Raw genomic sequence first — 27,921 nt, forward strand, 5'->3', positions numbered from 1 at the left:
ACAGCTTTCCTTATTACACTTTTAATCCCTTGGGTGTATATGACCCACGTGTATAGAAATTCAAGTGTACAATTTTCCCTCCTCCTATTGTCATCCAACTAGGAGCTGCCTTGTGTTTCTCACATACTGTGTCTTCTTGATAGAGATCTGTAGGCCTGCTTTAGCTGCTTGTTTCTATAGTCATGTGGTTTGTTTAACAACCAATTTTGTTTATTACATATAAATTAAAAAGCAGTCCACAAGATTGACCAACCAATTACTCTCAGCACAAGAAAATTAACAGTAGATTGCTTAGCATTTGCAGACAATCTAGCCATCTTAAGTCACGATGTTTCAACAGCCAAAAAACAGATTGAACTCCTGAAAGAAACTACGGAAAAAGTCGGCCTGCAAGTATCTTTTGTAAAGATGGAATATATGACTTGCAACAAACAAGCACCAAAATCCATGGAGACAAAATACGGCAAAATTAAATAAGTCCCACAATTTAAATATCTCGGTGAAATGATTCAGGAAAATGGAAAAGAAACAAAAGCCAACAAAGTCAGGTGCCAAAGGATGGAAACAGCTTATAGACTCACTCAAAATATCTACAATAAAAAATGTGTCTCCAAGCACACAAAACTACGACATTACAATACAGTCATAAAACCAGAATGCCTATACAGATCACAGACACTAATTTTAAACAAGAAAACAGACATAGAACACATTCAGAAAAAGGAACGGAAGATCATAAGAAAATTTTTAGGCCCAAACCTTGTAGATGAACACTATCGGCTCAGAGGTAAACAGGAAATCAAACAATAATCTAATATTCACAGTGATATTAGAATATGCAGATTAAGATACACATCAAAAGAATGAATCCGGACAGACTTACAAAGCAAATAGTTGAATTCTATGAAAACAGGAGTAAATCTAAAACAGACCCAATGAAATGGATTGGCAAAATCAAAACAGGTCAAACTAGCAGGAATTACACCAAAGGATATCCAAAACAGGAAAATCTTCAGATCCAAAATTCACAAGCAGCAAGTTGACCAAGACCAGAAACCAAAGAAGAAGACGGGAACAACGTGGTCTCAAGAAAAAAAAGAAGCCCACAGCAAAAGAATGACAGAAGTATGCGCACAAAGAAAGGCAAATGCACGCCACTAAGTACTTTGCGTAGTCCTAATGGGCTCATTCACATATATATACAAATTAAAATTGGTGAGTGACTAGCTTCAGTAATTTACGAATCTGAATTTGTTACCCATTAAAACAACTACTGCTATCTACAATCTCCTCTTGTTGAAAATGCCAGTGGCATCATTCACATCAGCAAAAATCAGGTGGGACTGAGAAATGCACATGTTAAATTCTACAAGAAGGTAACACAGAAACTGAACAGTAACACACATCCATGTAGTGAAGCAAAACAGCAGCTTCTATGCCACAGTGTGGCCCACTTGGTTCTGCACGTGGCGACGAGCAGCTCCCCCCGTACCCACTTTTTTTCCATCAGCTCCTGCATATAGCTGAGGTCAATACCCTCAGATACTACACTTGACAGGAGAAGATTGCAGCCGTTAGGCAGTGCCTATCTGCAGTTGTATGCTACAGATCTCTCTCTCTCTCTCTCTCTCTCTCTCTCTCTCTCTCTCTCTCTCTCTCTCTCTCTCTCTCTCTCTCTCTCCTCCCCCCCCCCCCCCCATCTTAATGTCATCCTTTGGCAAAGTGGAAAACTTAACACCTATATCCTGGGTTCTTTCTCAAATGAAAAAGAAAGATATAGAAAGAAATGATTATTAAAACAGATCCTGTCTGTCAACTACCTTAACCATCATAATTTCAAATCTATTTGTCGATTACTGGCGTTACCTTACTGCTTGCTGTACTGCATGGATCCAGAAGCAAAGTATTTTTCTGTGTGCATGTAAATACAGGAGTCAGCCACATTTTACTTATCTTGGAAAAAAATACACCCAAAAGTTTTCTTAAGCATATTTACTTACAAAAATTGGTACAAATCAATTACTGAGATAACCAGTAAAAATGTAGTTACAGAAATGTTTATTATCTGTATCTGTTAAAGGAAACATAATATAAAGCATTAACATTGTTCTGAATACCATCCATATAACAAAACTGTATTAGGAAATTCTTATTGCCTCCCTCACCTTGTTCCTATATTGCTGAAAGATAAAAACAGCCACAAACATGCCACCCCCTCCCCCCTCATCTCTCTCTCTCTCTCTCTCTCTCTCTCTCTCTCTCTCTCTCTCTCTCTCTCTCTCTCTCTCTCTGGCCACGTCCCCCAGATCTAAACTCTTCCTAATAACAAATCACTGCAGTGCACAGCAACAGCTCTCATGCTACGCAAATTATTTATAAGAAACTGAACAGGATGTACGCGATGATGACAGCCCAGCCCGTGCCGGCGAACGACGCGTTGAGCGCACTGGACACCGCCCACCACAGCAGGCCGTACAGCACTGCCTGCAGGGACAGGTGGGCCACCAGCAGGCTGCAAAGAAAACACCAGGCCTGTCACTTCCATGGTACAAAACAAGTAGCTCATTTTCTCGAGACTAAAATTTCATAGTGAAAAACTTGACAATATTAAATGCACAAAACAGTGCTAACTTCAGGACAGTTTACATCCACATCCATACTCAGCAAAGAACTATGTAGTGCATGGCAGATGTCACAAGCATGTGTTAAGGTTTCTTCCTGTTCCCATCACATATGGAGTGCAGAAAGAATGACTGCCTGAATTCATCTATGCGCATTGCAATGGGTCTTGTCTTTTCAGTCTGTAAAGGAGCAATACATAGGGGTCCGTGGCATATTCTTAAGAGTCCTCACTTGGTACTGGTTCTTGAAATTTCGTAAGCAGGCTTTCACAGGACAGCTCACATTTATTTTTAAGCGTGTGCCGTTAAAATTTTTCAGCAGCTCTGTGACACACTCTTGTGGGTCAGACAGACATGTGGCCTTTAAAAATGTATGTTTTATTTTTCATTCACACTTCCACATCAATTTTTGTTGTGACTAGTGCTGATCACAATAGACCATCTTCACTTGTATGAGGTTGTGTAAGCAACTAGTTGCATCTATATGGAATTACAGTTGTTCCGTATGGGTATGACGAGTTGCTTACACAACTACACAGATCTGAAGGTGATCAACTTTGAACAATACTAGTCATAAGAACCCTACAATCAGGCCCTGAAGACCATACAATAGTTGACTGGATGCAGTACAGAGGGGCATGGGGTTAGCACACCACATGCTGGCTGTTGTCGGTGTTTCTACCTTGGAGTCACTGTGTCTCAATCGGATAGCTCCTCACTTGGCGTCACACGACTGAGTGAACCCCAGTCCAGTTCTCCCACCGAGGAAAAATGTCTGGCAGTACCACAAATCGAATCCGGGTCCACTTGGCTACACAGGCGAACGAAACTAGTCAAACCACATAAAAATATCCAACTGTGACAGCAAAATAAATGATACATTCTAAATATCTAAATGGTTGCCGAGTCTCTCACGATGGTTATGTCAGACTGTTCCAGACTTGAGATCGTTCCTGCCATATGTTCAACATCTCGTGTTAGACCTGTTCATACAGGTTCCACACACACTTGAGTGTAAGCGTTCCTGAGTAAAAATTTGTTACACAGGATTCTGTTCATAGTGACATACAGCTCTCTTACAATGGTGGTATGTTTAGTGAAGCAGGAGATACTAGACATCTGAGGCTAAGGGCAGAAAAGGAAATCTCGCAAGAGGCACTTATTTGTTGCCTCCTTTATGATATGAATGCTATCTTAACAATTAGAATATGTCCACATTTACTGCACGAGATGATCAAACTTTTTTTACTTCGCTTGACTTGATTCCCCACCACAATGTGCGATAATCTACATCGATACTCTGCAAATCACACTTCAGAGGGTGGCACAGGGTACATCAAACCACATTAACAATAATTCTCTATTATTCCACTCTTGAACAGTGTGCGGAAAAGACAAACACCTATATCTTTCCAAGCAAGCTCCGATTTTCCTTATTTTATTATGATGATCGTTTATCTCTATGTAGATTGGCGTCAACAAAATATTTTCGCATTCGGAGGAGAAAGTTAGTGATTGAAATTTCATGAGAAGCTTCCACTGCAACAAAAAATGGCTTCATTTTAATACTGTCCATTCCAAATCTTGTATCAGTCCTTGACACACCCTCCCCTACTTCACGATAATACAAAATGTGCTCCTCTTCTCTGAACTTTCTCGATGTACTGCCTTAATCCTTTCTGGTAAGGATCCCAGACCGTGCAGCAGTACTCCAAAAAATGATGGACAAGCATAGTGTAAACAGGCTCTATAATAGATCTGTTACATTTTCTAAGTGTTCTGGAAATAAAACGCAGTCTTTGGTTTGCATTCCCCGCAACATTTTCTATGTGTTCGTTCCAATTTAAATTGTTCATAATTGTAGTTGCTAGATATTTAGTTGAATTTATGGCTTTTAGGTTAGGCTGACTTACCGTGTAACCGAAGGTTAGTGGATTCCTTTTAGCATTCATGTGAATGATCTCTCACTTTTCATTATTTAAGGTCAATTGCCAAGTTTTGTACCATTCAGATATCTTTTCTAAATCATTTTGCAATTTGTTTTGCAACAACTCAATACAGCCACAAACTATATTTTTAACTCAAAGGCTGGTAATTTAATGAGGCATTATTTACCAAATTCAGGTTTCTCACAATTATGCCACAGTACAGCTACTGACTTATGCCACTTACTTCACACTCTCACTTAGTGTCAACAGCAGCAGCTAGCCAGTAAAAGCAAGACGCAGAAACAATCTTTACATCTTACATCCATCCATCCATCCATCCATCAGTAAGTAAGTAAGTAAGTAAGTAAGTAAGTACTGTTTGACAAGGCATCCAGCACACTATAGCATATGTTTCCAATAGGATTTCTCAAGGGTTGGGGCAGTTAATGACAATCTGTAAATGCCCAAACCCCAGTTAGAAATGACGCATTACAGCTCATACAGTATTCTGGTTGTAACAAAGAAAATAATTGATTTTTGACAATATAATGTAATTTGATAGATAAAAAAACTACTCACCAAGTGGCTGCAGGCAAATACACATATAAAAAAAGATTTCACATTTGTATGATTTTGCAGCCAGTGGCTCCTTCTTCTGACAGAAGGTTGACGGGGAAGGAAGAGTGATGAAGGAAAAGGACTGGAGATGTTTCGGAAAAGAAGTAGAGTACGGGTAAGTCACCCAGAACCCCAGATCAGGGAAGACATACCAGACAGGCTGAGAAAGAATGACTGATTGTTGAGGACTGCACTTGTCCAGTGTAGTCACAGTTCCATCCTAAACCGACTTGTGTGTGCATTCTCCCTCCCAGCTTCTCAAGTTCAAATTAGATGATATCGGTACTGTTTGAACACTGCAACTTTTGCTGCCGAATGTTATGAGAGTGCTGGGAGTAGAATGTTTGTGGCTGCTTGGTGCAAAAATGTGCCGGGAGACATCGCTATTCCATGCAGGCAATCAGCAGCTCATACAGATCATTCGCTGTGGTAGAAATTAAGCAATGAACTAGTTCATGTAGGTCGGCAGTCGCTCTGACGACTTCTGACTTCTGTAGAGGCCAAACAAACTAAACAGCATGTACTTCAGTTGCTAGGCTCCTTTGTTCGTGTTTAGTGTTTGACTGATTCTCAGTCCGTGGTTTCTTTGTGTTAAACAGTGTACTGGTTCATCACGGATAGAGAGACAGTGAGACAATTAACAAATGAAGAAATGCAGAAAAGTACTCAGGAAATGGACAAAAATTAACACAGGAAACAAGTTAACATTGGACATTCCTCCACAACCATTAAATACAAAAGTGAGAAAACAAAAATAATTGAAGTAGCATTTTTAGAAGGAGGAAACAGCAAACAAATAGAAGTGTGCGGCAGTCAGTTTCCAGAACTGGAGAACATGCTGCTACAGTAGATAAAACAAGCTAGTTTTTCAAACACTGAGATTGACAATACAACAGTTTGTGCTAAAGCAATATATTTGACACAAAAGTTGGGGCTCGCAGATTTTATGGCATGGTTAGGATTGAAAGGTTCAAGAAGAGACATAATTTAGTGTATAAATGTATTCAAGGTAAGGCTAGAAGCACGAACATTGACACTGTTCGATCACGGAAAAATACTCTTCCATCAGCCATAGATAAGTTCAGCCCCTATAATGATTTAATGCAGATGAGACAGCCTTATTTTATCACCTGAACTGTGAAAAATTTAGTAAAGAAACACTAACTGTTTTGTTACATTGTAATGAAAGTGGAATGGAAATGTTGGTGCCGCTGATAACTGGAAAGGTGAAGAGTCCGTGCTACTTCAAAAATGTTAAGACATTTTCCTGTCGATATACGTGGTGATTCACAAAGATATGCAAATATTTTAATATGTTATTCTACAAGTAAAACTAAATAAAAAAGTTCATTTAAACATAGGTCTGCGAATGTATAGTTATGGAGTTATGGCTAATAAAAGATTTTGCCTGAAATTTAGCAACTTCGCTAATATGAAGCCATCGCAAAACTGCATGAGGTTAAAGTAAAGCACGATTTCCATTTACTTTGTTATTATTGGTCTGGTGAATCTAATAAAATATGAGCCAGATGTGTATCTAGAGCAGTTTCCAGAACATCCAGAGAAGCAAAGTAGTAATTTCGTAATTTTTTTTATTTTTTTAAACTACTTGGCCCAATTTGTTTTTTAAATTCCAGACAACTGCACAAAGTTTTCAACAGAAGTTGTAGATAATTTAATTTTGGAAAAATGATGGTAATAATGTTAACTGAAACGGTATGAATGTGTCAGATAATCTGCTTTTATTAATATCATAGCACATGTGAATTCATGTTAAACCGGAAAAAACAAAGCTCAATGTTAAGTAAGTTGTACAGTGTACATACAATTTCACAGAACATTTACAATAAACGTTCAAAAATGTCTCCACTGAGTTCAATGCTTTTAGCTGTACATGTAGGAACAGATTTTGTTGCTCGCTTCAGTTTCACAAGATTGTTCATAATTTTGTCTAATGTTCTTTCACTGAACAACAAAGAAAACTAACTCATTTCAAAGTTAAGAAACGACTGCAACAACTCGCTAATGGCTGCCAACAATGACCTAAATGTTTCTAGATTCTTAATGGAAAGTAAACAAATTTACTTGTATAATAATCTTTGCTTCTCTGGATGTTCTGGAAATTACTACAGATACACATCTGGGACACATCTTATTAGATTCACCAGACCAATAACAACAAAATACATGGAAATCATGCTTTGCTTTAACCTCATACAGTTTTGCGATGGCTTCATATTAGTGAAATTGCTAAATTTCAGGCAAAATCTTTTATTAGCCGTAACTAAACACTTGCGGACCTATGTTTGTATGAACTTTTTACTTTAGTTTTACTTGTAGAATAACATATTAAACAATTTGCATATCTTCGAAAATCAGCCTGTATATGTAATGCAAATGCATGGGCGATAAAAACTATATTCAAACACTCCTTGAGTGCCTGGGATGCAATGTTGGTTGTTACAAATGGAAAACCATCCTGTTTATTGACCAGTGAGAATGCATCTGCAAGATATGCAATGCCTTTTCGGTTCTTTTCTTTTCTTGAGTCATCAGTCTTCTGACTGGTTTGATGCAGCCCACCAGGAATTCCTCTCCTATGGCAGCCTCTTCATCTCTGAGTAGCATTTGCAACCTACATCCTTAATCATTCACTGGATGTATTCTAATCTATGTCTTCCTCTATAGTTTTTACCAACTACAGCTTCCTCTACCAACATGGAAGTTATTTCGTGATGTCTTAACATATGTCCTACCATCCCGTCTGTACTTCTTGTCAGAGTTTCCCATAATTCCTTTCCCCACAAATTCTCCAGAAAACCTGCTTATTTTATCATTTCACCTAAGTTTCAACATTCTTCTGTAGCCCACATCTCAGATGCTTTGATTCTCTTCTGTTCTGATTTTCCCACACCCCACATTTTATTTCCATATACAATGCTGTGCTCCAAACATACATTCTCAGTAATGTCTTCCTCAAATTAAGGCCTATGTTTGATATCAATATACTTCTCTTGGCCAGGAACTGCCCTTTTTGCCAGTGCTAGTCTGCTTTTATGTCCTCATTGTTCCTTGGTTATTTTGCTGCCTAGTGAGGTGTATTCTTTAACTTCATCTACTTCGTGACCATCAATCCTGATTTTAAGTTCCTCACTGTTCTCATTTCTGCTACTTCTCATTACTTTCGTCTTTCTTCAATCTACTCTCAATCCGTATACCGTACTCATTAGACTGTTCATTCCATTCAGCAAATCTTTTAATTCTTCTTCACTTTCACTAAGGATAGCAATGTCATCACTGAATCCTTTCTCCCTGGATTTTAATTCCACTCTGAACCTTTCTTTTATTTCTGTTGTTGTTACTTCAATGTATAGATTGAATAAAGGGGCACAAGACTACATCCCTGTCTTACATCCTTTCTAACCGAAGCACTTCACTTCATTCTGTTTCTTCTACTCTTCTCAGAACTTCAAACTTCTTGCATCATTTGACATTGTCAAATGCTTTTTTTAGGTCGCCAAATTCTAAGAAGGTGTGCTGATTTTTCTGTAGCCTTGGTTCCATCATCAACTGCAACATCGGAACTGCCTCTCTGGTGCCTTTATCTTTCCTAAAGCCAAACTGATTGTCATGTAACGTATTCTCAATTTTCTTTTCCATTCTTCTATATATTATTCTTGTCAGCAACTTGGATGCATGAGCTGTTACAATGATTGTGCGATGATTCTTGCACTTTTCAGCTCTTGCAATCTTCAGAATTGTTTGGATGATGTTTTTCCACAGGTCATATGGCGTATCGCCAAACTCATACATTCTACACACCAATGTGGACAGCCACTTTGTTGCAACTTATCCCAATGATTTTAGAAATTCTGATGAAATGTTATCTATTGCTTCTGCCTTATTCAATCTTAAGTCATTCACATCTCTCTTAAATTCTGATTCTAATACTGGATCCCCTACCTCTTCTATATGGACTCCTGTTTCTTCTTCTTGTATCATGTCATCAGGCAAGTCTTCTCCCTCATAGAAGCCTTTAAATTAATTTCTTTCAACCTATCCACAATCTCCTCTTCATTTGACAGTGGAATTGCCAATGCAGTCATGATGTTACTATCCTCGCTTTTAATTTCACAGAAGGTTGCTAGGACTTTCCTATGAGCTGAGCCAGTAATTCCAACAATCATTTCTATTTCAGTTAGTTTGCATTTGTCATGCCACCATTTCGCCTTTGCTTCCCTGGACTTCCAACTTACTAATTTCTGTACTTCAGAATTTCGCTGAAAATTTTTGCATTCCCTTCTTCTGTCTTATCAGCTGAAGTGTTTCTTATATTACCCATGGTTTCTTTGCAGTTAGCTCCTTTGTGCCTATATTTTTCTTTCCAACTTCTGTGACTGCCCTTTTTAGAGATGTTCATTCCTCTTTAATTGAACTGCCTAATGAGCTGTTTCTTATCACAGTATCTATAACCTCAAAAAACTAAGTGTATCTCTTCATTCCTTGGTACTTTTGTATCCCACTTCACTGCATAGTAATTCTTCCTGATTAGACTCTCCATCATCACTAATTTGTGATCTGCATCTATATCTGTTCCTGGGTATGCCCTACAGTCAAGTATATGATTCCGGAATATCTACATGAAATCTTCCCGTATCTCCTGACCTCTTCCAAGTATATGTTCCTTTTGTGATTCTTGAACAGAGTATTTTTTATTAATAGCTGAAATTTATGGCACAATTCAATTAGTTCTTTTCTTCACTCATTCCTACTGCCAAGCCCATGTTCTCTCATAACCCTTTCTTCTACTCCTTCCACTACCACCACATTCCAATCCCCAATGACTTATTAGATTTTCATCTGCCTTTATGTACTGAATTACCCATTCAGTATCCTCATATACTTCATCTGTTCATCTCGGACTTGCAATGTCAGCATGTACACTTGAGCTATCATTGTCAGTGTTGCTTTGCTGTCAACTGTGATGAGAACAACCCTATCGCTCAACTGTTCACAGTATCACACTCTCTGTCCTACCTTCCTATCCACCAGTGGCGGCTGCTGTGTAAGAGCACAGGAGCATGTGAACACCCTAAATTTCAACACCTTGTGGATTTAGTGGTTATTTTTCTTTGATTGCTGTTAAATGTAATCTGAAAGATACTGCACTTAAATCTACCATGCTACTGCTCCTGTAGACTCCGTGAAACTTGGGATCAGGATCGCGAGCACACATTCAGTTGTCCACGTTTTAAAGAGATTTTGCAAATGCGCAACTCATGTGACATAATTGCCTTACAGGCTAAATACACCCCAAGGGCAAGAAAGTGCCCTAAATCCCTGTCCAATCCTCCGCCCTATTTGACAAAGCCATTGGCAGCATGAGGGTGGCTTCTTATGCCAGATGTCTTTGACCACAATTGCTGCTGATTTTTATTCAAAATTTATGCGATAGCAGGGTTTAAACCTGGGACCGAGGACATTTTGATTACGGATCAAAGACACTACTACTAGACCATGGGTAAAGTTCTGTATCACCAGTCTACGTAACACAAATGTAGTGTTTCTTCCCCAGTTGTACAAGCCACCTTCAGCCACTTGACCAAAACATCATAAAATGTCTGAAACAAAAATACAGGAAGATTCTTGTACAGAACAGGCTGGCTTGTCTTCATTCCACAACCAGAAAGGTTATGATCTTTGACACTAGGCATTTTGTAAGAAGAACGTGGAATTCAGAGCAAGAAAGTACAATCTCAAAATGCTTCCAGTAGGCTAGCCTTCATCAGGTACTTGCAGTTGACATCACTCCAGAAAATCAAATAATAGCAGCTGAACAATGGCAGCAAATAATGGGACGAGGGAAAAAACTTAGTACCTTAGCTTCGATGAATGTTCTGAGTACGATGAAAGTGTTGCTGTCTGTCAGTCCATGACAACTGAAGTGTTGCTGGAACAGATGGCAGAGAAACAAGAGGAAAATGAAGATGAGGATGAACTGTTAATACACTATCAAAAACTACTGAAGCAATGGACACAGTTAAGAGTTATGTTTTGAGTTTTGAAATTGATGGAGAAGTGAGGAACATATTAACTAAGATAGACAATACAATAGTAAAATCAAGACAAAAGATAAAAAGTCAATAATTGATATGTTTTTCAAACCTTTGTGATAACAGGACTATGTATGTTATCATGCTGTAGTGTAATTAGGCTGTACAATACACTAACAGTTAGTTCGAAAGACGAGCCTCTTTTGGTTAGCAGTTGAGATTCACTAATGAAGAGATGCTAAACAAATGACATTCACTTTTTAAAAGAAAGTGTAACAAAACTGGAATTTTATTGTGTTTTTATTTATTGTAATCACATGCGAGGTTGTCTCTCAAGTCACATGACTCTCCTGCATGGCTGATTTCACAAGTGTACACTTTCGATACACTGGATTTAGCCAGTATCACCACGTTTGTCACATTTTTGCTTCACATAATTTTGAGAGTTTCTGGGTTTGATATTTCAAATGTGATTTCTGAAAGGCACGTTTTGAATTATAATTTACTGTTACATCACAACAGGACTTGTCACATTTTGAGATCCCGTATTAGCCCAAACACAGCACACTTAGTTCTGCATTTTCAAAGATGAAAAAAATTGAATCATTTCCAAATTAAGCATTTTACATAGTAAATTTTCCTGCTTATGACATTCAGAATCAGTAGTCCTTTCAAAAATAAGCCAAGAAGATTTCACTGTAGTGAGTTGGCTAGTGACAAGAATCTTGAGTTCCTAGATAGCTTTAGGAAATCAGTAAATTTTATCCCAAATTTTACTCTTTTTGTAACAAAAATCAGTTTGTTGGTTGTTAACTGCAGCAGTGTTAGTTTGGTAAAACATCAAACCAGCCGCAATGCAGCCCCACTGTGAAAGCTGTTCTTGAGTGTGGGACAAGTTAGTTGCTGATTGTTAGCAGCTGGAAGTGGAACTCACTGATGTCCAGTTACTGCCAAGTGGCTGGCATGCTGAGAGGGCTAACAGGAGGGACATACTAAAAATACCAAAGGTACCTCAAGCACTATCCCATGCAGTGGGCAATGTACCCTCTACAGTAAGTACAGGATATGTCTCCTTTAAAAAGCACAGCACAGCTGCATTGTATTTAAACAACAGCACGACAAAACCATTCAAAACTGCTGCAATGTGCCCTCATTTATGAGCAACCAGTTTTCATCCAGTGACCACCTCCAAGCCATAGATACTATTACATCAGGTTAATTTGAGATTCCTAAATGTCATCTGCCAAGATGCGTCAAGATGCGTGTATAAGTGGCAGATGCTGTAACTGATAATTATGTAGTCGATGCCACAGAATCTTCCTTTACCCCGTTATAATGACGTTTGAGTGCTGTCTCCTACTGTAACTGAAACAGAGCCAGTGTGAACACGACACCTGTTGGCAAGCCTGATACGTTCCGTGTCAAGCATAAGCTATGTCAGAAGGGTATGGATCAATTTGTTTGGGCATTTTGAACATACGACAAACTTATAAAAATGGAAGCACGAGATAAGAAAGAGCACCTACAGTCGGGCCATTAAAGGAATGTCCCTGATACTCCACTTGTTGGATCACATTGTGTGGAAGGGAACCAGGTGCAAATCTGAGCTCCCTAAATCATAAATGTTGCCATGATGATGGTGAAAAGTTGCCACCCCTATCATCCAAGATGGCACATGCTGCCATGTTTTCTCAGTAACCACAAAGCATCTGCCACTTTTCATCATTTGTCACAGATCATGAGTTACCCATTCAGTTCATGGTAAGAGTGCTGTGCACATTGTCATTAATTTCAAACTTAGGTGATGCGGTTCTTTCTCTAGCTGTAGGAAAGTAGGTACTGGTGCTACCTTAAAGTGTCAATGTCATATATAACCTCATGAGCTCATATATAACATACAACACTATTTTGAGTCAAAAAGAGCAAACAGTGGGCCTCTTATACGGTTGTCTAAAGTCGTTGAACCACCAGTTGCTGCTCTGAAAACTGGAATGACTTCTGTGGAGAAAATAATGAGGGAGAACTGTGCTGGAGATCTACAGGAGCCACCTGTTCCTCTTTTGACTACAGCGTAAACCAGATTCCGTGCTGCTAAAGCAACAGAGCAGGATAATTTCAAGAAAACACAATTTGGGGACAAATATATGACTTTTGTGCATGGAAAGAATATCCAACCCAGATGGAGCTGCTTCTCTGGCTACGAGATAGTGAGTTGTTTTTCAGAGGAAAAGCCAGTTTTGGAGTTGTACTGAAGAAGACATGGTTTTGATGCAAAACTTTTTCAGGAAGATGAGTTCTGCTGGAAAAGCATATCATTGCCTGGAGATTTTTTTTTTTTAGGGAAGTATCTAAGAATACATCTCACAAAATCAATTCGTTGGACAAAATGTAGCTAAATGCTTGTCATTTCAGACCAAATGCATTGACTGATGACAGAGCACGAGGAACAACAAAAGCTCTGGTTGGAAAAGGCAGCTGACTCATTCTCTTACAAGCTGAAACAATCAGTGAGTTGTACCAAATGCTTTGTTGCTGTTTACATTGAAGGAATCTGGAGAATGCCATGAGGAAATGACAGCGATGAAATTTAAAGAGTAGTTCATACACCCTTTGCTTCTGAACATGGAAAAGAATTCCATTATAATACTGGAAGATGTACCATATCACTTGATTCAGTTAAACAAAGCCCTTGCTTGCAGTAGCAGGAAGAGTACACAGTGGACTGGCTAGAGAAGAACAGCATAGATTCATTTGATGGGGAAATGAGAATGGTAGAACTGATGGATACTGTTATAAAGAGCACAGATTGTGTATACCGTTTACGAAAGTGACAAAATTGCGGAAGAAAATGGGTATAGTGTGTTGTGCCTTCCACTATGTCACTGCTGGAATTATATGTTACAGATGGAAATAAAAGTTTTTAATTAAAAGGCACTGAATTGATAGTGAGTGATGAACTGGGCAGTATCACTTCTGCAAAATAGAACAACATTATCAAACATACTTGGCACATCTTGGAAGAGGCATGGCAACAAGAAGGTGCATTGGGAGAAAGGCTGGAAGAGTTAATAACAAGATTAGGGGATGATAGCAGCAGCAACAGAGATGGTGAAGATACTGACAATGACATACAAGACGTGGATGCACTCTAAAGACTGAAGTCTACCCTCTTCCTTAAAACACATGTAAGAAATGAATTTATGCATTAAAATATATTAATAAACACTGAAACACCACCATCTTTTGATTTATCTCAACATATGAAGTGTGTTTCCACATCTTTTCCTTTTAATTACAAAGAAAGTTTTCCATTCCCCCCCTAGGTATTAGCATTTTTTTCACACTTCAGATGGGCTGCATTCCAACAGCTCTAAAATTTTCACATGTGATATTCGCAGACAGGCAACCAACATGGCATAACAACAAACACCCACGTAGTACCAGTGGCTAACTGCCACGGATGTTCTTTCAACAGCTAAACAATGTACTCAGTGTGTATGCTTGCAAGCCTCATTCAATATGTCGAATGGCCTGTGCCAGCAACCACTGAAGTAAGAGGGTGCAGCCATTGTAGACTGTGGCACACACAACAAGCAATGCCTGTCATCTAGGCTTTGAGGTCAAACACTGATCATTCCAACAACTGACAAAAGTTTGAGGAGACCAGGCTTGCTTATAGAGTTTGAACATGCTCACAATCTGCAACACTGTTACCAGAACCCATTGTGATCTCCCTGATCTGAGTCTTATGGAAGGTTCAAAATTGAAACAACAGGCTAATGGGCAATGGAGATGGTGCATTTGTCACAACAGACGAGAAACTCAAATCCAGATACACAGAGATTGAAGCTACATGTGAAACAAAATAACTAAAAGTCCAGAATGGAATAACAGCAATATGAAAAGGGTAGATTGCTACTCAACACATCAAGATGGTGTTCAGTTGTAGAGAGACGCAATGAAAAGACTGCTAAAATTGCAGCTTTCAGGCAAAGAACTCTTTCTTCAAAACACACACGCACATGCACACGCGCGCGCATGCACACACACACACACACACACACACACACACACACACACACACACACACACACAGCGCTACTGTCTATGGCCACTCTGGCCTGACAGCAGGCTGCACCTGTTTGTGATGTGAGCAGCAATTTGGGGTGGGTGGTGGGTTAAGGATTAGGCATGTGGCGAGGAGGGAGAGGGACAGGAAGGTAGAGGTGGGGAAAGATAATGTGCTTCTGTGCGTATGAGCAAGGAAATGGTGGGGAGAGGATAAATGCAGTAGCCACCAGAAAGATCGCGGGAGGCGCACATCGGCACGACGCGTCACGGACGGTAGTTGCCGCAAATAGAGTCCTGTACACCAGAGGGCACGCGAGAATTCGGCTGCGACCTCTGCTAGCGGAACAACAACAACAACAACAACAACTCAGGCAGCACAGGCCGTGCCCAGTCAGTTCACCTCGGGCATGCCTATGAGATAGTTCCCGGTCTACTCTGAAGTGCGACATAAAACGTGAACCGTGTTACTATACAACTGGCGACGAGTAGGGTCGTTCTTTCGCATGTTGCGTCGTCGTTCCGGTTTCACAGCTTATCCGCGGCATGGAGGATTTAGTGCGGGTTTTGGTTGAGCAGCAGATGGAGCTCATGGTCACCATGAAACAAGTGCTTCCGGCATTGCTCTCCACGCCGTCTGCTCCAGCGCCGTTCCCTCCTCCCTTTCCCCCGTATGAAAAGACGGCGGAGGATTGGGACGCGTATGAACATCGCCTTTGGCAGCATTTCCAGGCGTTTCATGTTGCCGATGCGGAGGTATGTCGTGCTCTTTTTTTGTCTTGGATATCTCCCTCACTGTATCAAGTTTTGCGGCAGCTAGCGCCTTTGCAAGAACCCTCGTCCTTGTCTTTTTATGCATTGCGTTCATTACTGTCTTCATATTATCGCCGCCACACGCATCTTGTGGCGGCTAGGGTCGAGTTCTATCAATGCAAGAAGCAGCCCCATCAGTCTTACCAGGCGTGGGCCGCTACCCTGCACGGTCTTAATCGCAAGTGTCACTTTGTCACGGAGCAGTCGCAGGAGACGTATGCCCACGTTATGGTGCGCGACGTCATTGTTTGTTCGGCGGAGGTCCGGCAACAGGCCCTGCAGCTGGAAGACCCTTCCCTCGAGGAAGTCCTGTCCATTGCTCAATCGTATGAAGTCTCTCACGCCGCCAGTCAACAGTTGGAAGCGTGGTGCGACGTCGCGGCGGTTCAGGGCAGCGCAGCCGCGTCCACTGCGTCTGGGGTGGACAACGTGTGAGCGGTACAATCCGGCCATTACGGCCGCTCCCGCACGGCGCGTAAACAGAGTTCTGGCCACCGGCCCCTGTTACCGTCCTGTGCGTCGTGCTATATACATCACGATTGGTCAGAGTGCCCCCAGCGTTGGGCCGTTTGTCGCAAGTGTAATAAAAAAGGACACATTGCTAAAGTTTGCCGCTCAGCCTCGAAAGAATCGAAGGAAGCAGTTACAGAGGACATGGACGTTGACATTCAGGAAGTTTTATCGGGCCAGGCTCCCGACGCATCGGCCCACAAACTCTTTATCGAGGTGTCGGTTCAGTCGCGCCGATTACAACTGCAAGTAGATACGGGCGCGGCAGTTTCTTTGTTGAATGCACAAACTTACTCCGACCTTGGGTCGCCCCCGTTGGCGCCAGTTTACCGGCATCTATGCGGTTATGGTAAACAGTTCGTTCCCCTACTGGGTCAATTCACTACCGACGTGACTTACAAATAAGTCACTTGGCCTGTTACTTTTATTGTAGGAAACTGCAGCTGACCCGGTTCTCCAGTAAGTAGTTTGCCTCATTCAGCAGGGGTGGTCATCCCAACCTCCAGGCCAGGCCTCGGATCCTCTTCGTAATTATTTTGTTCTACGAGACCGCCTCTCTGTCTTGGAAGTAGTTCTCCTTCTGGCTACCGATGATACAGCTCCTTGCGTGGTTGTTCCTGCAAGTTTGCGAAGGGAAGTCCTCACGTTATTACATGAGGGCCACTGGGGTATTTCCCGTACTAAAACCTTGGCTCGCAGACATGTGTACTGGCCCGGTATTGACAGAGAAATTGAGCACTTGGTGGCAGCCTGTTCCCAGTGTGCGAGCCAACAGGCATCTCCCAGGTCAGCGTTCTCTTCATGGCTGCCTGCAACCCAGGCATGGGAACGTGTTCACATCGATTTTGCGGGCCCGTTTCTCAATGGCTTTTGGCTCATTGTCATTGATGCTTATTCCCAATTTCCATATGTGGTTCGCTGCTCCTCAACCACTTCAGAGGTTGTAATCCAGGCACTAGCAAAACTCTTTTCTGTGGAAGGTCTGTCAGTCACCCTGGTCTCTGACAATGGACCTCAGTTTATGTTGCAGACCTTCCAGGATTTTTGTAGGCGCTTCGGTATTCGGCACGTTTGCTCTCCCCCCTTACATCCACAATCGAATGGGGAAGCCGAGCGTATGGTGCGCACATTTAAGACACAGATGAAAAAGTATGTGCACGAATTTCCTGTGGAAGAGGCGTTGACGTTTTTCCTGACGGCATACCGGACCAAAGCTATGGGAGAACTCAGCCCCGCAGAGCTCCTCCATGGGCGCCAACCTAGGACTCTGCTGCACCTCCTTCGGCCCGGTCCTCGCCAGTCTTCGCAAAACGGAGTACCCGCTTTCCACCGGGTATGTCAGTCTAGGCACGTGGGTTTGGTCGCAATCCACGTTGGATACCGGCGGTGGTCCTGCGCCGAAATGGCCGCCGGCTCTATACCTTGCAGACGGGGGACCGGGAGGTACGTCGTCACCAAAATCAGCTACGTCCACGTTCGGGCACCCACCCTCCGACCCCTCGGGCACCGGCTTCCTCACTGCCGGCACCTGTGTTGGTTTCTCAGGGGACGCTACCACCCCCCCCCCCCCCCCCCTGTGATTCCGCCGCACTGTGATGGCCCTCAGTCTTGGCAGCCTCCGGTAGCTCCAGCACCGGCATCGCCATCGTTAGCGATGCCCCAGCAACAGCCGGCCCCCCTCGCAGGCCCGGTTTCTCAGCAGGCTGGTTCACCTGCGGTCGTCCCTTCACCATCGTCCCCGCCACTGGGTATTGCCCCTCCAAGGGTGGACCAGGATCCAGAGTTCGATGGCCTGTCTCCCGTTCTGTCCCGGGTTCCGGTGGTGGGACAACGGGGGCCTCTTCGTGTGGGTCACTTCCAGCCGTATTCGAAGGTTCTGGCTCGAGGGTTGGCAGATCCCCTCGACTCCAGCCTTCCGATGGACGTGGAGGTCATCACTCCTGCACGGCGCTCCACCTTCCGACGCAGTGGATCACAGTGGCTTCACCCCCCGAAGGAGGAGGAGTGCAGTAGCCACCAGAAAGATCGCGGGAGGCGCACATCGGCACGGCGCATCAGGGACGGTAGTTGCCGCAAATTGAGTCCCGTCCACCACAGGGCACGCAAGAATTCGGCCGCGACCTCTGCCAGCGGAACAACAACAACAACAACAACAACAACTCAGGCAGCACGGGCTGTGCCCAGTCAGTTCACATCGGGCATGCCTATGAGACAGTTCCTGGTCTACTCTGAAGTGCGACGTAAAACATGAACCGTGTTACTACAATAAAGCTCCACTGTCCTGGCCCTGCTTGCTTCCACAGCAGCATATCTTTTCCAATTCTACATTGCCATCCATCCCCCTCCTCACTCCACACCTAATCCTTACCCCCACCATCCAATCCAGATTGCTGCCGACATCACAAACAGGCACAGACCACTGTCGGGCCTGAGTGTCTGTAGACAGTTGCCATGTGTGTGCGTGTGCGCGCGCACTCAAACTTATAACTGGATCTTACTATCTAGCACCACATTCATCCTCAAACAAAACCAAAAATTTTAAGAGAAGACCTCAGCTTGCACTATTATGTGTCATCATTGATGGGAGACTTTAATCATCCACAAATCAACTGGGATAATAAAAATTTTGTAAGTGGTAGGAGTAACACGACATGCTGCAAAAGAATACTAGTTTTCTGTAAAAGCTACCTACATACACATAGCAGAAGATACATGACTGCTACAGTGCTGCTGCCAGCTTTCAACTGCAAACTATAAATGGCTGCTGGTGAAGCAATAGTATTCTACGAGGCTGTGACAACTAAAGCATTACCATAGAGATATGTTCAAAATTCTTTAATGTAGCTAGTTGGGGGCAGGCACATGAAATAACAGTGCCACGCCCACTGCAACTGTTATGGATCTTCTTTTGCCAACTCTTCTGTCAGATATATATTTGGAACCCCACTCATGATGGAAATATATAATATGAAATAGCAACTAATCTACCTGACCTCTTGTGGGTGTTTATATTACCTCTTGTGGGTGTTTATACTGAAACTGGTATTAAAGACCATGAGGCAGTTGTATCGACAATAATTATGAAAGCACTGTAAACTGAAGTCATACACAATGGTTCATCACACCATGGCTTTAGATGTTCAGCAAATTAGGTAAAGACACAGTAGTTTTATCTCGGTAAGAAACAATAAATATTTCTCTCTGGAGGTGTGAATGACATTTCTTAACAAATAGCAGCTATCTACATTGCCTAACAAAAAACTGAAGCACCCAGAAGACACATTTAGCTGTCAATGCAACTTTGCACACGCAAACGTAGGCTGCCGTTAATATCATAACACAAATGGCTGCATTTGAACTGGTTCGATGACCAGGAAGTACAGACTACTGATGATTAATCTGCTGCAGTTCTGCAATACTACAGATGATCACCGTCCGTGAGTAATGCAGTGACCTGGGCAGAGACCCTCTTCTTCCAATGTTTTGGAGAGGCACAGAGGTGTTACTCTAGGTATTCCGGTATGATGAGCTGTTGGGTATGATTTCAGTTTACAGCTGGTAGTGACTGAGGGAACTGTGATGGCACAGCACTATGTCACAGACATCCTGTATCCTCATATGCTACCGCTCAGGTGACAGTATCAATACGCCATTTTTCAACAGGACAATGCTCGTCGACATACGGAATGTATCTTCGTCAACTGCCTGCGTGATGTTGAGGCACTACTGTGGTGAGCAGGATCCCCTGATCTGTCCCAAACAGAACATGTGTGGGGCCGACTGACATCAACTGTCTGATACTGGTAACTGGGATACCGATCACAAGCTACATCAGTTGTGAGATACTAAAGCTTGTGACACCCTTCCCAACCAAACCAAAGCATTCTTTCAGGCCAGATGGGGTGCAACACCATACTGATAACTGGTTTCCCATGTGCAAAGTACTTTCTAAATTTGACTCAATTTTGTAATCACTGAAATAATATCACATACCCTCTGAACCCGTGAAACTTTTTTGTTTCTTCTTCCCCTTCTGGGTGCCTCACTTTTGCAATGCAGCATATACTGTCTGAGAAGAGAGGAACGTTGTCAATAAATGTTGTGAACAGGGTAGGCAGTTTTCTATTGAATCTGCACGTTATCTAGATTTCACTCTTCAGGGGAGTTTGTTGTAATTTCTTAGACTTTTCACCAGAATAAGAATTCCAATGTACACCATAGAAAAAGATGTACAGTGTACATGGAAATTATTTTTGTGAACTTTACTGTCGAGAAAATCACAGTTAACCTGACACTGATTTTCATTACTGGCAATAAATGCTACTAATTAAATCTGCTGGCAATTAATGTACACACTCCCAGATCTTTGAAGTTAATCCCTTGCATAACGTGTGTTTCTTCACTTCATATCATTTTCTTACTGCTCACCTTTGCTGAATGAATTCTTTACTTTAGATGCAAAGCTCCAATGAATAATTCTGTAAGACTATAACGTGTGAAAATATGCAAAATGAAATAGAATTTCTGCCTCCAAATAGATATAATAAGATATATTTCTAGTGCAAACATTTGAAACTAAGGTTCTTGATTAATGTAGATTCTATTACAATTGTTATCTGGGAAAAAGAATAAAAAAGATACATAACTCGTTTCCAGATCTTTCATTAGTGATGTCTATTGATCTCGCATCAACTACTTTGAGTCAGAGTTCTGTGCCTTACTTTCTACCTCACTAACTAGCGCAATCAGACTCACATTGTGTCCTTGCGACGTGCAGCAGGAAGTGTCTTCGGCGGTTCGTTGTTCAGGTACTGTCGCACTCCTTGTGCTAAGTCGATAAAGTAGTTCTCCCACTGCAGTGATCCGACATCCACATTGAATAAATCTGCGTCCTTCTCCGAAAGCTTTTTCTGTAGCGCCAGGGTGTTCTTGTTATCGAAGAACCACTCTGAGAAGATGAAAGGCTCCAGCCGGGACAGCGAGCGGCTCACATTTGTGTGCAGACGCACCAAGCTGTGGAGTAAACAGTCTACAGTGGTTACCTTACAAACCAAAGTAAATTACTGCAAGTACACTTGTCTCTCTATGAAGACAATACTTCTCTGCCCCACATCATCCCACCCCTACCTACACCCAACATACTGTCTTCCATCTTCCTCACTCCACTGCCAATTAGCTTTTCTACCTGGTACAAAAGTATTAGGCAGAAAAGCGGGCTTGCCAGAAGTAAGTACCTTTCTACTTACTACACATGTACAGCAAAGATAACCGTACAACTTACCTTAGGGGAAGAAAGACACATCTATATTTACAGCTTTTCTAGATTTGGAGAAAGTTTTTGACAATCCCTAAATTTTGATGCAAGCTTGGATAAAATACAGGGTATCAAAAGTTACAATTTGTACTGAAACCAGACTACAATTATACAAGTTCAAGTACATGAAAGGTATGCAGTGGCTAAGAAAGGAGACAGTATTGTGGCACATGCCCAATGTTATTCCATCAGTGCTCTCAGCAAGCAGTAAATGAGACCAAAGAGTAATTTCGTAACAGGATTAAAGTTCAAGGATAAGAAACTAAAACAAAGGTATACTGATGAGATTGTAACTCTGTCAGTGATGGCCAAGGATTTGAAGAAGCAACTGAATGTAATGAGTAGTGTCTTGGAAAGAGATTAATGTATCATTCTGAAAATAAACCGCACTTTTTATCCAAATTTCACACTCAAAAGAGTCTGGATGCGGCTTATATCCACTAGCTGGCCTGTTGTAAAAAAAGTTATGCACATTTGCAACAATACAACTAGTGTGTAACCAAAACAGGTGGCAAGAAATCTCATTATGCTACAATGCAAACTTTTACTGGTATTTTATTGGCATTAACATTGTGTAGGGCTACAGATATTGTTTCATTACCTTATAATTCAGTTTCAATTGGATACTGGTAAGAAAGCCTGATTTATGCTGATATGAAAGACCATTTAGAGTGAAAATCAGCACAAACACAAGGAATCTGGCACAGTTATGATGCAAGCTTCAAACTTACATTTGTGTGTTACACAATAATCACAACCAACAGAGGGGCTGGAAGTAAGTAAAGGCTGAACAACTCTAATGTGTGATGTTGGGTTGCTTGAGAAGAGAAATGGAAGAAGGCAGCTTCAATGAGAAAAGCACTCGGGGGGACTGAAATGTGGCAAATATCGGAAACCTGAAGCTAAGGTTCTTTCCTACATGCAAGAGAGAGGAAACACAGGATGCCTAGCATAAGGAGAATTTCGTTGGAGTATCGCTTGGTGTCATCAGCTAATGCAGAGAAATGCTCTTGCTCTCTAATGAAGTACAACATTCGCACAGATAATGCCAGTAGATTTTAAGGAGAAACTCATCAACTTCCTGCAGTATTCATGACGATGTGCCTGTTAGGAACATCAATGAAATTGTGCATGCCAATCAAAGATTGACTGAATGAGAAATTGCACAAGAATATAACGTTTCAGGTGGATCAAATCATGAAATCCTGACACAGCAGCTTGGACTGCATCGTGTTGCCACTGAGTTGGTCCCACAGTTCACAAGCCAAGACAAAAAAGACCTTCGCCTCTCGATCTCAAGATCTGTTGGATTGCGCAAATGAGAATGAGACGTTCCTTAAGAGAATCATTATTGGTGACGAGATGTGGTTCTATGACTATGACGTTGAGACCAAGGTTCAATCTTCACAACCGGTCATGAAAGGCTCTCAAAAACCAAAAAAGCTCATAAGGTCAAATGTCAAAGTCAAGTTGATAGTTTTATTCCATTTTAAAGGATTAGTTCAGCACGAATTCATGCCAAAGGGACAAACTGCTAATTGATGGTACTATCAGGACACGTCGTGATGTGTACGAGAAAATGTGATAAGGAAACAGCTTGAAATGTGGTGAGCAATTCATGGCTCTTGCATCACAAAGCACCATTGCTCACAAACTTCTAACACACGGTTTCATTTTTCAATGTTTTCTATTTGCTCAAGCCAGTATTATGGCACGAAGTATCATTTTCTTATGTTTGCAAGTCAGCTACGGCATCTTTTCTGGTTAAATAGCATGAATGGCATGTGAAGCTGTCACAATATTTTTCCATTGTGAAGATAATCAATGATCGAAACCAATTGTGAATAAATATATCACTCAGAAGTCGCATTCATTTTAGCATTGAATTGACTGCTGTAATATCACTATCAATTAAAAGCATTAGTATTAGGAAAACTTAATGTAATTTCTCTTGAAACATTTAGTACATTTCATAATATTATTGTCTGAGGAAATACTTTACAACATATCATAAATTATAGCTTATGTAATTTCTGCAAATCTTAAAATTTTTAATCATAAATTTGGCAAAATAATGTTTGTAATAATGCAAAGGAATGTAAATCAATATTGCAAAGTGTATTTAAATGGCATGGCAATGTCTACTTGAGGCTCAGTTCTGATTTAACTTTTGTAACATTAACTCTATACCAGTTTATTCGAAGTACATTGGACAGTTCAAAAACAAAATGTATGTGATAAATTATTTCATTAATTAGAATGTCACATTTGTCCAAAATGTAAAACAAGCAGTAGGAAGTAAAAAAAATAGAATGTTAGTTGCTTCAAAGTCGGATTAACATCCACTGTTGGGAGACTACTATAAAAGTTGAGTCATTTAAGCTGTACGCCAGTTTAAACACTTTCCTTGCCAAGAATGAGTTTTACATAATGCAAACAGAGGACTTCGAACTACTTGTCTCATCACTATAGTATAAAAGGCTCCAACATGTAACAGCATTACAAACTAGGATCCCTGACAACAAGATTTGAAAAAATGAAGTCACAGTATACCACTAACTGCACATCACATACCTTTGCAGCATTGTTCTGTACTTATCCCCCTTCCCCCCTTTTTTTACACACCACCAACATTTTCCATCCCCTCTCATCCTACTGAATGGTTTTGTTAATACAGATTTATATGGCAAGACTAGCACTAAAACAGTAATTACAACATGGCACAGAAAGCATGCCAATTACCCAGTTTCGTACAACCATTGCAGTAATTCATAATAATGCTATCAAAATTAAGTTCGAATGCAGATTTTTTTATTAACTTGAACAATTTACTTAATTGTCGAAGCACATAAATCAGCATATATTCCTATCAACAATTATTTCTGCACTCAAATTCGTTTGGCACACAATTCATGTAAAGATAGCAGCTGTTCCATTTCAGCAAGGCCCAGATGTGAAAATGGAGTCAAAATGTCATGAAAAACCAGAATGTGGCTCTCAAGAATGCCCAAATGTGCTGGGCATTGGAAAAGTAAAAACTCATCACTTCCAGTCACATGAAATAAGGATCAAACTCAGGATATTTTTAAAAATGGCCTCAATTTCCGGCTCGCTAGAGCTGTAAGTGAAAATTTTAACTGACAGCAACTGCCAAACACTGAGGAATACTGTGACCTATTTCAGGAGACTTCCACTGCAGCAAAGGTACAGAAGTCGGTGCCAGAGGTATTTGTTGAGAGGCAATGAGAATGTTCCCATGTCGAGAGCCACCCATAAGTCATGGCCCAGAAGCACACAGTGTCACAGGTGCAGATAATGTACACGATACGGCTCTCCAACAGAGACTGGTGAACATTATACACCCTGGCGCCCTGTAGCAATATTTCAATTTGACAGCTCATCAGTTTGGACACAATCAGTTTATCTTTGGTGAAGAAACAAGAAATGCAGGCATAATTGTGTAGGCTTCAGAGTCCAGTCAGTTAACATAAAAGCCTTTCAGTGTACAGTGTTACATCATATTGCAGGTAACAGTCACTGGATAAAAAGCATGTTAAGTGTGGCTTCCTTCTGGGTTTATTGGTGCACTTTGCAGTACACAATTCACCACATTTCACCTACACTTATCTAGTAAGCATGATATTACTTTGCACTATTAAAACTGTTGATACTATTGGTCTTCTGTGGCTCAAGGAGTGGGAAATTTTATTGTATCTGGTTTCACCACCACCACCACCACCACCACCAACTGCATATCTCTGACATCTGTTTGCAGACTATCCACGCGCAGCACCTAAGTGATGCTCCCAACATAACAGCTGAGCTTGAAAGGCTGCAGACAACATTTTTAGCCAATGGTTGCCACCACAAGTTAATCTGCAGAGCCACGGCAAGAAATAAATGAACACGACATGTGTACAGTATAGACAAGCTGCAGCCAGCAGCAAGATTAGATCACATGAAGAGTGTTACTGACCAACTACGTAAGCACTTTCACCAAGCTGGCATCTCGCTTGTCTTCTGCAGCACCCGTGAGATCTAGTATGTGACGGGCTCCACTGAGGACAAGATAGGCACAGTGTGCACTGCATATGTTTTCCAGGTGAGTTGTGGAGTGTGGAGAAGCCTACATCAGACAGTAGCAGCACACATCCAGGAATACGAGTGCTACATTTCACTTGTGCAGCACAAAAAATGTAAAGTGCCCAAATACAACAAAGACTGTAGCAAGAAAATAGAAATTCAACGAAACCCACGTACTCGCCAAACACTCTGGGATGACAAAACGCAAGATCGAAAATGTCGCTGAAATATTAAATCGTACAAACAGTACGAAGAGAGGTTGCACCATATTGGCTGACAGGTATCAAAAAGCCCACTGGCCACATAAACAACTCTAGACGTGAGTGTTACTGGTGACAAACTGGTACAGTCCGACCCATATCCTAGAGAAAAACAGGGTCCACACACATGCTGATTACAACAATTCATGGCATGTAATGTTACAATTAAGTTTCCCACTGCTTCCACCACAGGTGACCAATAGTATCAAAATTTTGACATAATGTCACACTCACTGGAGGAGTTGAGACAATGGCCAAAATACTGGTTTTGCCCAGTGACAGTTTACGAGGATGTGCTAAAAAGTAATGCCTCCAAATTTTTTACGTGAGAACTCTTAAAAGCTTTTTAAATAAAACAAACTTCATTAACATTCTACATGTTTATTCTTAACATCTACATATTTATTTCTCAGCACAGTCACCCTGGCAACAAACTTTTCTCCCAACAAGTGGGAGGGTTCACTGACAGCTCATTACACACTGACATGTTACATGCTACAATTCCAAGCTGTCTAGTGGCAGAGGGCTGCAAATATATATGTACAATGTCAATAATATTTGTTTTATTTGACAAACTTTAAAAATTTCACATAAAAAATTTGGAGATGTTACTTTTCAACACACACTTGTACAATTGATGCAGCATCATTCCCAGAAAACTTTAACACTATCGTTCTTACTCAAATGTAAGCTGATCTCAAATGCAAGCTACATCCCAGAAATGAGACTTGGAGAAAACTGAAATCACCCTCATTTCATGTTGTGCTTAAAAATAAAATCAAATATGGCTCATATGATGGATAAGGTATAAAATCCCTCTCAGGGATTTGCAGGGAGCAATACTTGTAGCAATCTGCATGGAATTGAATTTAGCCTGTCTGATACTTAAAATTACCGTTCAACTGCACACACTGGCAGCAATAAGAGGGTGTACACATGGACAAGAAAAAAAAAAAAAAAAATTCCCAGATTTTTCCCAGATTAAAATATACTTTTTCCATGTTAATTGTTAAGTGACAATATACTTTTCCTCGGAACAGTAAAACTTATCAATCCTTTGAATAGTTATGGTTTTATACACCGGCATAGAACGAAACTCAGAAAAAGAAAGAAAAAAAAAGTTTTGGATACATCTCTGATGTGCAGCAACATGTACACTGCATATTTTCGAACTACAAAAGCGTAAATTTAAATTCCACCAAACACCACATGTTATTTTCCAAAGCATTGAAATCAAGATTGCAATGCGCTTTTGTAGCCAGTCATAGCTCGTCGCATGGTCTCGCCAGCCGATGACAGCGGATATTCTAGTGTATGACACGTGATGTAGTCAGCCAATAGCAATATCACTTAAATAGCACGTACACACAAATAGGAAAAGTTAACGGTTTAAATTAATATACACAGCGTTACTACAAGAAAAGCAAAGCTATCACATATAATATTGATATTTTTGGTGTGTGTTACACTTTAAGATATATCACACAAATGTGTCAGTAACATAATTTAATAAAGACATAAATGTCTGAACTTCTGAGCTCCGGGAGAACAAGAACTCTTCAGAAAATTTGCATTGTTTATTGCCTATAGCTAACAACTTGCTTGTTTCAGTGACATAAAATTAAATATAGGATACATGAAACCGGTAGAAGA

The 27,921-nt window shown here is 41.0% G+C and overlaps 1 protein-coding gene across 3 annotated transcripts in view; it reads right to left on the bottom strand.

Annotated features, from left to right (window-relative positions):
• Positions 1 to 1,977: 1,977 nt before the first annotated feature.
• The window catches only part of LOC124545255 (putative fatty acyl-CoA reductase CG8306), a 168,714-nt gene continuing 142,770 nt past the window's right edge, over positions 1,978 to 27,921 (bottom strand). For all 3 annotated transcript variants that reach the window (XM_047124133.1, XM_047124131.1, XM_047124132.1), the window contains exons 8-9: positions 21,367 to 21,624; positions 1,978 to 2,512 (exon numbers count right to left, since the gene is read on the bottom strand). In XM_047124133.1, the coding sequence (XP_046980089.1) occupies positions 2,374 to 2,512; positions 21,367 to 21,624 (397 nt within the window). In that variant the 3' untranslated portion in view covers positions 1,978 to 2,373. The remainder of the gene's footprint in view (positions 2,513 to 21,366; positions 21,625 to 27,921) is intronic.

This window comes from Schistocerca americana, chromosome 8 (genome assembly GCF_021461395.2).
Source record: "Schistocerca americana isolate TAMUIC-IGC-003095 chromosome 8, iqSchAmer2.1, whole genome shotgun sequence".
NCBI lineage: Eukaryota > Metazoa > Arthropoda > Insecta > Orthoptera > Acrididae > Schistocerca > Schistocerca americana.